The sequence below is a fragment of the Larimichthys crocea genome, chromosome VIII, assembly GCF_000972845.2.
Source record: "Larimichthys crocea isolate SSNF chromosome VIII, L_crocea_2.0, whole genome shotgun sequence".
Taxonomy (NCBI): domain Eukaryota; kingdom Metazoa; phylum Chordata; class Actinopteri; family Sciaenidae; genus Larimichthys; species Larimichthys crocea.
The window spans coordinates 28,466,100-28,478,351 of record NC_040018.1 but is presented as its reverse complement, the minus strand read 5'-3'; the positions used below and the strand labels follow the sequence as shown (position 1 = coordinate 28,478,351).

Genomic DNA, 12,252 nt, shown 5'->3' with positions numbered 1-12,252 from the left:
TTATGTCGACGAACAAAATTCTGACAACTAATTTAGTAGTCGACGCATCGTTTTTTTTTTTTTTACTTGCTTTTCTCTGAAACTGCGGCTGCAGCTTCCACTGCTGCGTCTGCCTTTCTGTCACACACACACACACACACACACCTACGCACATGCCCAGTAGTGGTAATCAGCGTCAGGCCTGACTGTACCGTAAATGATACCATAACACAGACCCTCCAGAATTCACCATGTTGCGATTTGCAACTTCAGTGAATCCCCGTGAATTCAGGGCAGTGTTGCAATTTTAACCAATCACCGAATTTTTCCGCAACTTCCGCGCAGTCTGCCCGGGGATTCAACTCGGGGGTCAGGGACGGCCCACGGTGCGGGAGGATCCCCTCTGGGACCTCTCCCCGCGCGGCTGGCCTCCGCCGGGGCATTTCCTCCGCAGCGGTCGGCAGGGAAAGTGTCTGGGGCGAAGGTGACTCACGGCTCTGTCCGGAGCTTTACAGCACCCTCCATCCCGCCCACTTTCCAGGACAGTGAATTACGTATGATCCGATTATCGACTAATCAAAAAAATAATCATGATTAGTCGACTATCAAAATAATCGTTTGTGTGCAGCCCTAGTTAGATTAAGTGATGTGTGTTGTCATACACTATGCATTAGCTGAATATTTTCAATCACTGACTGAATTTTCTTTAGCAATGTTGGAAAAATCTGAAGCACTAAGGCTGTGTATTGTCTCAGGGCTGTGCGACAGTCATGTGGTCTCCGGTGTTAAAGTCCACGCGACCCATCCATCCACCTCTCGTAGTATCTCTCAAAGTGACTTTGTCGCTCTAATAATGTCACTTGATGTTAGCTGCCAGTCTCAGCTGACTGCTTGTTAACCACAAACCTATAATGTGCAATAACTCCATCCATCCATTACCTGTAGCCGCTTATCCTCAGTGGGGGGGCTGCAGCCTATCCCAGCCGACTAAGGGTGGGGTAAACCCTGACAAGTTGTCAGTTTCAGCACAGGCCACATAGAGACAAACAACCATTCACACTCACACTACCCGGAACCCGAGAGAAACCCATGCAACACACAGGGAAAACTGAGCCGACATCATTATCTTATTATTTTTTTGACCACTGTGGTGGCACAGAAAACGAGTCTGAACCCAGCACTGACATATTATCGCGCTTTAAGTAGATCTGCTGAAGAAACAGTTGCTTATTTACACATCATGTGCTGTTAAGTAACCATCTAGCAGGATTCTTGGGTCTTAGACACACTACATGATGGAGTGTGAAGGAGAGACAGCTCCTGACATTCGGACCACCAGAATCACGTTACCACCCTGCAGCACATTTTCTTTTCGCTTCCTTTGAAAGCTCATTACAACTGTACAGAAATGAGCATTCACCAACAGCACACCAATGAAATGATCAATGTGATCACCACACTGATGGTGTTGACCAGACTTGTTGGATAGTTGTTGGAGTTCAAGTTCCCTCAGAATGTTTTCTTTTCTTTGTTGATGTGACGCCTTTGTTTGCCAACAGTAAGAGATGGTTGCAAGGATTTCCTAAGAAAGAGCAATCAGTCTGATTAATTAGAGGAGAGAGGTGTTGAATCATGTCTTCCACAAATCTGTGGTCAGCTGTTGCTGAGTCAGCCTTTCGGCTGCAGAATAACCATAAAAGGTGCAGACTGAGCCACCACCTCTCTGTTAAATTAGTTCATAATCATAATCGTGACTAATCGACTAATCGTGGCAGCCCTAAACCTAACCCACAATTTCATCAGCAAACTGTAATTTGCAATGCATCAAACATAATCCACAGCCTGTCCAACTCTGAACCAGGTGAACACACAATATGCAAATAAGACAACAATGGAGCTACCGGCCCCTGTGCCAAGACAACACCCCCAACCACAAGTCTCACCTCTGAATGAATGAGACTGAGCTGATATCAATCCTCCATCAAATTAGATAGAGAGTAGATAGAGTAATCACATTACTATAATGCTTTACTGCCAAACACTGCGCACGTGCACACACACACACTCAAACCCCGAAGGCACAACAGAAGAATAGAAGCTCTCCGACCACCCAATGAGCATCAGACAGTTTACTGGCGCCTTGTTTTTTTTTTCGGAAATAAAAGGGCACTATTGCAAGAGCATAATGAAGAAATTCTATCTATGAGATCAGCTCCGTGTCAAAAGATAAAGTCAAGTGCAAACACTCAAAATACCACTCGGCAACTCTTCCCAGCACGCATTGGTGAGGTCTCTGCAGAGAATCAACATCAGACTACCCAGAGGAGAAACACAATGCACAGACAGCAGTCACTGTGAACAGGCCTGCTCCGACTGGAGCGGTAAGCGTGGTATGCCATAAAATAGAGCAGCGACTCAAGTCTGTTCCAACGTTTGCGCAGACATTCCGCTCCCGGCTGAGCCCCGGGGCTAACAAATGCTGTTAGCCAGCGTAATGTGGACTGGAGGATGGATTATAGCATTTCTACAGCTCCACAAACACGGGTACATGATACTGTTCATAGGCATTAGCTGAAGAGAAAGGTACTGTATATCACAACCATGCAAAGGCAGCTGTGGTCAGAGGGATGTGGGGTGGTTTTTCAAAAATCGCTCCTTCCCTCAGTTAGGAGGTTTGATTTCATCTCCAGAGTGTTGCAGTGGATGAAGAAGTCGGTTCTCGGTTCGGAAATCTGAACAGTACAACTGATGTTCTTTCCCATACTTTCTGTTTATTATTATGTTTAGCTGCAATTTATTTATATGATGAAATCCTGCTCTCTCTCTCTCTCTCTCTGCTGTTCTGCTATTCTAGTCTGCCGCTGGAATGACCCACTTTCTCCACACGGATAAATAAACTTCCATTTTAACTTGTGTTTGAGTCTTGGATCAGGCCAAGCTTCAACTGCTGCTGCTGCGGCTGCGGTTAGGGTTATCTGATGCCACAGCAGAATTTTCACAAATATGGCTTCGAGATGCTATTTATAGACGTGTACAGTGAAGAAAGATGGACAGCAACCACGCACACCTCCACCTACTTCAAGGATGCTCCTGTATCGTGTCCTCATGGTGGGGGTTACAGCACTCCCTTAACGCTGATAAAAAGAAATGAATCCTGAAACTTAAACTCGAGTCGACTTGAAACTTGACTTGGACTTGGCTTGCTGTGAGATCTGAATTATTGAGACCTGCGAGTTGCCACAAGTCTTAAAAGCAGCTCTGGATATATAGAACTATTAAATATGATCATTTTATTTTTGGATCATTTATTTTGGATCATTTGACGGGGGATAACAGCCCCCCTCCTGCTTGTGCTGAGCTCGGATAATAACACCCTGGAGCTCCCTTGACAAAGATCAGACAATAAAAGTTTATTACATAAAAAGTATATTTCCTTTCTAAATAAATATATAGTAATGATAATAATACCAGTGTTTGACTAAACAAGATGCAAGATTTGGGGAAGTCTTTACTTTGACAATGTTTACATTCAGATTAATTTTTCACTTTTATTCCAATATTCATTGATCTGGGTCAGAATCTGCACCAGCACTTGAACATGAATACAGATTATCTGGACATCTGAACAAATGACTGATGCTGTTATTTTCTCCTTCCTGTTCTCCAAATGTCAGAGCATTCCTTGTTATGTTAGGTTGGGCAAGCTGATGTCTGTCAGACAATATGAAGATGGAGTTATTTAAAGATTGCTGCATCAATATGATGCGACAATCTTGATTTGTCAAGTACGTGAACAGGTTCAGAACCAGGACAGGGTTTAGGTTCAGGTCTCCGTCTGTGAACAATATATGCTAAGAGACATACTAGATCCAGAACAACACTGAATTAATTATTAGATCATTAGTGATTTATTCAGTGTGGGGTTAAAAATAAAATGATTAATCAATTAATTTATCTACAAATCTGATAAACGATCAATCACTTGAGTCATTTATAAAAATCATTTCATTATCCCGCCTCTCAAACTCTGCACTTCCACTGCTTCTCTGTCTCATACTGTTGCACATTTTGCACTATTTACATTGAATTATTAATCGACTGATCATCCTCCCACAGTCCAAAGACATGCAGGTTAACTGGGGGTTAACTCTAAATTGGCTGCAGGTGTGAATGTGAGTGTGAATGGTTGTTTGTCTCTATGTGTACCCCGCCTCTGGCCAAGGCCAGCTGGGGTTGGCTCCAGCTCCTCCATGACCCTGATGAGGATAAGTGGTTATGGAAATGATGGATTCGAACAGCTGTTTTTAAATTCATGATTAACAGAAAATATTGGTCATTTCTGTAATGCAATAAGAAATAAGCTCATATTTGCTAAATGGACTTGTATGCAGAGGTTGCCATGGTGCCAAGTGCTCATTAGCGATGCAGCGCTTCCTATCCAAAGCTTCACTGGCGTCACGGCCATCAGGAGATTCATCGGTGTTCAGTTCCTTACTCAAGGACACTTCGACTGGACTTGGGGAGTCAGGAATCAAACCCGTGTCCCGCTCTATCATCTGATCCACAGCCGCCCGTCGACATCAAACGGTGCTGTTTGTCAGTTGGCATCCACATCATAAACCACACTCCTCCTGTAGAGCAGATGATCTTTGCAAGCTCTTTGCACATTTACATAAATGAAACGCAACGTGCAGATTTTATCCGCGCCGTAATGACTCCTTACTGTTTTCACCAAGGACTTCACAGCCTGCTTACAAAATACCGTTAAACAAAGAGACACGAGTGGAAGTAGGAGAATCTGTTGACAGCAGGACTGCTCATATTTCATCCGTTGCGATGACTGTGCTTTTTACTCTTCCTGTTCCCTGCACTGCGTTACCACGTTTGAAGGTGTCGGGTGCACTAACACGCTCCGGTTTGTCCACTGCCACCCCACACGGCTCCACTAAACACGAGAAAACTTCACCCACACAAGGACGGCGTATCCGGCGCTGCTCGGCTTGACTTGATCCTCGGCCAAAAAACAAGCTGCTGATTTAACGACTCAAATAAAAGTGACAGCTAGTGCCACTTTGTGGCCATGACAAACGAACAGTGCGTGTGTGAGAGCCGTGGCAGCCGGGCTGACTGATTTGCGGGGTTAAGGACAGCAGCTGTGACTGGATAGTGTTACATATAGCCTGGACCATATGGAGATCAGTGTCACACAGGCCGGCCATACTACATTTGTGGTGAGGTGCGTTCGTGTACGGGAGAGGCTGGCTTTTCCCACTTAATGTGTTTCTGAGCCTGACCTAGTTAGCTCAGATGAACAGACATCATATTTTAAAGAAAAGAAAGAAAAAAATAACTCTCCTCAACATAACAACATGTAGCAGCTGCCTGGAAAAGAAAAAACAAAATTTAGCAAAATGGCAATAAAAGGTCAGGAGTCTGCTCTGGCTGCCAGCCAATCACAGCCTTACTCTGAGTTTAAAGGCATCTGGGGTACACACTATGGGCTTCCATGACACATCAGTGTGTGTGTGTGTGTGAAGTCTGGACAAATACAGACAGCCTGATCACACTGCAAGTCAGACTTAAGATCAAACACAAAGTAAGCGTGTGTGTGTGTGTGTGTGTGTGTGTGTGTGTGTGTGTGTGGTTACCAGCTTTACTTCTTTTGACTGCTTCAAAGAACAGTTAGCTTGGAAACTTGGAAGTGGCAAACATGTCTGATACACTTTGAGTTGCTAATAAAATAAAAGACAGAGCCGTCGTGTTCAGACTGAATCCCAGGGAAGACTCGAGCTGCCGATGTAGGACCGAGCTCTATACAAAGACTTCGACTGACTTCAATTCAATCGAATTTAGAGCTGCAACGATTAGTCGATGAATCAATTAGGTTGTAAAGTCGTCTGAAGATTCTCAGTCATCCAGGTCTTAGTATCCACCTTTCATCCAAGAGGCCTCTTCGGTTCTAACCCACAAGCGATGCAGTCCTAAAATCACTTCACCAAGCAGTTCAACAACCATCCACTCTACACGATCAATGGAAACTTCTTGGAAGACTTCAAGGAACTAAGCAAGTCCAGTTGCCTATGACAACCTACAACAATGAACACTACATTAACTATCAACTATTCTGATAATCAATTCATCCTTTTGAGTTTTATCTTAAGAAGAAAAATGAAAATGTGTGAACATTTCTGATTTCAGCTTCTCAAATAGGAAGATTTTCAGTTTTCTTTTGTCCCCTGTGACAGTTGACTGAATATCTTTGTGGCACAGATGAAACAAGACATTAAACTGTCTCTGTGTCCAGATTAAACAGGATTCTAACCATAGTTTGAGTCAGTAGTACAAAGAAAGGGAATTTAAATTATAGCACAGGTTTACAACTTCAATCTTATTTTCAGATTTTTGAGCGTTTTTAACAGGGGTGAGCAATATCATCACAATCTATCCAATCACAATCCACCATCTAAACCAGGGGTCTCCAAACTACGGCCCGCGGGCCACATCCGGGCCGCCTAAACAATTGGAGTGGCCCACTTAACGATCCCAAACAATCCCTCTAAACATGGCCTACTTTTCAAAATTGCATTTTCCTATTATAAAATATCCACACTTAATGATTAAGCTTGGCATTCTAATTAAAATCTACCTTATTTACGAACTATTTACAGTACTAGCTAATTTTCATCCCCTCACACAATGGTATATTCCGACGTGACTTTGCTCGTGATCAACTTCCGCGCAGTCTGCCCGGGGGATTCAACTCGGCGGGTCAGGGACGGCCGCACGGTGCGGGAGGATCCCCTCGTGGGACCTCTCCCCGGCGCTGGCTGGCCTCCGCCGGGCGCATTTCCTCCGCGGCGGTGCACCGCGACCGGCTCTGGGTCGGCTTGGAAAGGCTCGGGGGCGAAGGTGGCTCACGGCTCCGGCCGCGAGCTTTACAGCGCCCTCCTGCCTGGACCTCGCCGCTTCCCGGGGCCGTGGACTTAGTGCTCGCTGCGCCCTCTCCGCGACTGTCGAATCGCAACTTATCGCAACTTTCACTTCCTCCCGCAACAAAATCGCAACAAAAATGTAAAAAGCACCGCAACTTTCACCGCAATTTAAAAAAAAAAACCCTCATGCAACATCAGGGATTTTAGGCCGATTATAGACTGACCCCGGCCCCCCATCACTGAAAGGCAAGTTGATGTGGCCCGCACCGAAAAAAGTTTGGGGACCCCTGATCTAAACTGTGAGATTTTTTTCCATGACATGAAATGTCTCCATTAAAAACCCAGAAGCCCAAAGATACCGTCATCATAAAATAACTCTTTAAGTACTCACTATTCAACCGGATTGTTTATGTTGAGGAGAGTCATTTGTCCAATCAGCATAGCCATCTAGTTGGCTCCATCACTATTGGTTTATTCATGCAGCGTGGAGCCAGTGAGATTATGTAAAGTTTGGAAACAGGAGCAAGACACTTACACCAGCCTGATTTATCAGTGTTACCATTCATTCTTCTCCTTTGTGTTCTCTTCTAAATAAGTTTGCTTGACCTTTTGCTTTGTGCCCAACTTGTCTGATCAGCTGACTGGTGACCCATCAGACTTCTTTTTTAGTGACGTAATTACCTCAGGGGAGCCCAAACAGTGCTGGGTTTTTGGTGCTGATACTGGGCGAACGCATAACTTAAACAAACCTGTTTGATGAGAAGCCCGTAAACTGATGTAGAGCAGGATATTACAATGTAAACATAAACGTGTCATTATGAAATGAGACACTGTTACTAAACATCTCTCCACTGACATTTCTTGGTACTTTACAGCTGATAAGCCATGAAGTGGAGCCATGTGCTGATCAATCAGGCTCTGTTGGTCAGTACAGTGTTATTATAACAGATACTGCATGAAACTACACAAATAAGACCCAGTTAGATTTTAGCAATGCCAGCATGCAGGATAAGATTGTTCAACATTTGGAGTTGCTATGCAATGCTAGAGTTACTCACAGCTGGAAAGAAGTCAACAGACTGCTGACAGTCGACTCTTGCTGCTTTTTTTTTTTTCGTGGAGTTTTTAAATTTGAAATTGGCAGAGTGTTCTCCGCTGTGCAGTCTGGTTGACGTTGTTCCTTGCATCATTTCCCATTAGCTGCTAACAGCACATTACTCTGCTTTCTGCCACAACAAACATACTGTGAGCGTATAGTACGGACTTTTCTTGAATTAGTGTAAAGCTCGAAACTGGGACACGGTTTCTCCCAGACACCCTGACAGTGGTGGTGGTGTAGACACACTGTAGGAGGCTGCAGGTTAAACTGCTGCAGCTGCCTTGGGTTTTTTTTTTTTTCTTCTTCATATAAACCCACCATGTGTGTCTCACAGTGTCTGAACGCAGCTGGACAATGATCTGCTCATTCATTGTGGGTCAGCTGAATGCTTAAACTGTCACTGAGGATATATTGAGGAAATAAAGGAGCACAGTCTACTTTAAGAGCTGGGTATAAGCCCACTTCTGCCGAAGGGGTCCAGAGGACTGAGCCCGAACCCCCTACCTGCACGCTCACTTTACATAAGAGCATTATCCAAATGCCTTGGCTAATGTGGAACTTCATTACACAGTGGTCGAAACTCTACACAGCACACAGCAGCAAACCACAGGATCTAAGGAGTGTCTGTCTTAGTTGGATGGAGGTTGTTTCAGACCTTTGGATGTAATAAGTTGGTTTCCCTGTGTAGCTTAAAGAATCTTATTCCACCCAGACTGACTGTATGACAACTAATTATTGTAGGAGTCCAGGAAACAGTTAATTCAGTCAGTTTACTCACTTTATTCAGAGCGTAAAACCAAATCTCAGAGTCTTCAGAGATGGAGTTTGCTCTTCTTCAGTCCAAGTGTTTCCCCCCCGCTCTTAATGCAGCTTTAAGTTTGTTAAAGTTACTTTTTTTTTATGCTCCATTCCATCAAATGGAAAATACTCCTAATTCATTTTAGACACATTTCCCAAATTTCAGCCAGACAGATTTATCTTTGGAAACTGGGATCTACACACGCATTTAAAAGAAAGTTCTGCTGCTGCTTTCAGCAGTGTTTGGCTGCGCAGCGTGACTTTAAACTGGCAGGCTCAGAAAGGTTTAAGATATTAACTACAATGACTGATGAGACAGGAGCTTCGACGTCATGCTCAGAGGCACTTCAGCAGAGCGGCTGCTGGTAACATGGAGAGACTCTCTCTCTCTCTCCTTTAGGCCAAGCTGCTGAAATCCAAACCAGACCCCTTTTTTCGGTGCGTTTAATGGAATGGTCTTGGAGCTCAACTGCTTGGATTGAATGACATGAAACCTATCAACAAGTCCAAGAAATGAAGATGGATTTACCAGGCCGCCACAGGTGCTCACTGATGCCAAGGATTGTGTGTGGTTGAGGATGGAGCCGGAGTAGAAGCAGAGCTGGTTGGTGGATAAGCGGCTCACCGCTGCGCTCTGGTCCCCGCGCCTCTCCTCCACCACGAAGTCCCCTGAGAGAAACTTGCTGTCTCGCGTCAGACTCAAGTACAGGTTCCTTCCAAAAGCTGGCAGCGACAGAATGATATTATCCGGGTCAGAGTGTCCTCCCCCCGGAACGTCCAAGGAGCGCTGGCCGCGGTGCCGCAGCGTGGAGGACAGGTGTGCCTCCTGTCCGGACAGCAGCCTGGGAACCACTTCATCTGTCTCCAGCTCAGACTGGGCTGTATGGGGACAGGGGGACAGTTTCCATCAAACAACGGCTACGATGAGCAGAAATAACCTGCTGAACTGACTGAACTGTGCGCTCATGCCCTGTGCGCCTCACAGCCACGTTCAACTTTGCGCACAAAAAAAAGGAAAAAATCTGCAGCATGCGTCTATTAGAAACAGCGTGCAAGTTATTACTGCAGGGATTCTGACTGAGGGGAAAGAAGAATCTTACAGCTGAGCTTTAGTCACAGTCAGATGTCCAACTGCAGAAACGGATTGCTTTAAGCCCGGTTGACCTATATCTAAGAGCAGCAGACGTTGACAGCGCAGATCATAGGCAAAGAGCTCCAAGTCAGTACTCACCATTCAGTCCGATGCAGAGAAGAGAGAGGAGCAGATGAGGAACGTGGCTGTTATGCATGATGAAGCAAAGCGGGAGGTAGAAGACCTGGAGGAGGTGGATGGTTTTTACTGTGAGGGGGGGACTGAAGCGCTTTGCAAAAGCTCGGAGCAAGACTGCGCAACTTTTCCAAAAAGTTTTTAAGAGAAGTTGCGGTGATTCAGTGCTGGAGTGACTTTGTAAAGCGGCAGGGCACGCCTACACCACCGGGCCCGGCCTCTGCCTCTGTCAGATTGGTACCATTAAACCCTGACCCGAGGAAAACCGAGAAACCCCTGCTTTCTCATTGGCCGGTGGAGCTGTCCGTCACCGTCGGGGGTTGAAACCCTACACGTGGTTTCAAGAGGAGGAAAAAAAAAAAGTGCGGAGAGAGCTGGCTTTTTAATGTGTGTGTGCGTGCTCATTATAAGCTCACTATTTTGGCATACATGTTTGTATTCTAAAGAACAGCTCTGGCATGGCAGCAGTGCAGCTTTACATCATTTCAAGGTAAAAAAAACAAAACAAAAAACATGGTGTGCAGCCTCAACTAGAAATCACAAATAAACAATAAGAATAAAAATAATGAAAGCAGGAGGAAGATCCAGTCCACATGGAAACAAAATGAAAACAGGCCTCCACAGACAGGAGGTTCCCATCCATGGATCAAATCTAAACAGGGTGTCACGGCTGTGGCTGTCCCCCATAGTTTCCCTCGTGTTCCCCTCTCCTGACCTTCCCTGCAATCTTCCCGTCACTCCTCCCACTCTGCACACCTGCATGCAGGTATATCTCCTCCCGATCGTCATTCACTCCTCACCAGATTGTTTGCGGTAGCCACATCTAAGGGGCAAAATATATTTTGTCTAGTGTTTTGTGCGTCCTGTATGTTTGGGTTTCCACGCTCTAGCCTGGTTTTCTTTGTGTCTCAGGATCCTTACCCACCTGTCAATCATCCAACCGCACTCCCCATCCATTCTGTCTTTGTCACTGCCACTCAAACTCCATCCCTGTCTAAACTGTTACCTGCCTCCTAGTCCTTTGACAGTATTGTCCTACAAAGACATCCGATCTTCCAAACTCCCTTTGAGTCTACCCTTGTGGGGCTGTATTACAACAATAAAGGGAACTCTTAATCCAGAATACAATGATGGTCTAAGACATCGTTGTTCTTCCAACATGACACAAAGCAAGGCCCATAAAAAATGGTTTTTCCCAATTTTTGTGTGGAAGAACATTATTTGTCTGGACCTCAACCCCACCCAACACCTTTGGGATGAACTGGAACGCAGACTTTGAGCCAGGACTTATCACCCAACATCAGCACTGGACCTTCTCTTTTGACTGAATGGTAGCAAATCCCTGCAGCCGGGTTCCAAAATCTGGTGGAAAGCCTGAAACCAGATGAGTGGAGGCTGTTAAAATGCCAGTATTCTTCTTCACAAGTGCTTGTTGGATGGTTGACTAGCTTTGGAAACCCCCCTCTCCCACACCTTTCCTAACTTTTTTTTTAAAACCGACAATCCGACATTCCCGCCCACTTCATGGAGGTGTGAAAGGAGCCAAGGTTTGAACTTCTCTCTCTAGTTCTCTTTTCCCACCCTTGACACAACTATTTCTGTTACCTTTCATGTGAACAAGCGAGTGCAACACCATGAATGCCAACCAGGAGAGACCAGTCTGAAAATGTGTGCTGTTGTCCACATATTTGAACAAGAACAGAACAAGTATAAACACTTACTTATGACTGGTGACATATTAAAGGGAGAGTCCAGAATAAATAAGTGTAAGAATAATACAGACACTTCCATATAGGTCATGAGGGCTCGCTGAGTGGTTGGATGAGAATGAAAAACTGTTGGACGGTGCTCACCATCATCATTACAAACCGCCAAATGAGAGAATATGTTTGGGAAGAATGCTGTATGGATCCCTCAAGTGAAGTTCCACACATTTGGAGAACTATCCCACAGAATTACATCCATATTGGATGATTCCACACCTCATGATTTATGTCCAGTGACAACGTTCACATTCCTGGTGTCCTAGAATGTGGTGTGCCCTCCTGCCACAGACCTGCGACTAATGTTGACTTTTATATCATCCATAACCACAGTCCCTAACCCATACCTAACCTTAATCCAATCTAATTATTGAAAATGACCCAACACAAAAATCTGAAATTATACATTAGATT

General features: G+C 44.9%; 1 protein-coding gene across 2 annotated transcripts in view; it reads right to left on the bottom strand.

The window, feature by feature from the left end:
* The window catches only part of adamts17 (ADAM metallopeptidase with thrombospondin type 1 motif, 17), a 121,496-nt gene extending 110,650 nt beyond the window's left edge, over positions 1-10,846 (bottom strand). For both annotated transcript variants that reach the window (XM_027281876.1, XM_027281877.1), the window contains exons 1-2: positions 10,040-10,846; positions 9,338-9,687 (exon numbers count right to left, since the gene is read on the bottom strand). In XM_027281876.1, the coding sequence (XP_027137677.1) occupies positions 9,338-9,687; positions 10,040-10,097 (408 nt within the window). In that variant the 5' untranslated portion in view covers positions 10,098-10,846. The remainder of the gene's footprint in view (positions 1-9,337; positions 9,688-10,039) is intronic.
* Between the last annotated feature and the right edge of the window lie 1,406 nt (positions 10,847-12,252).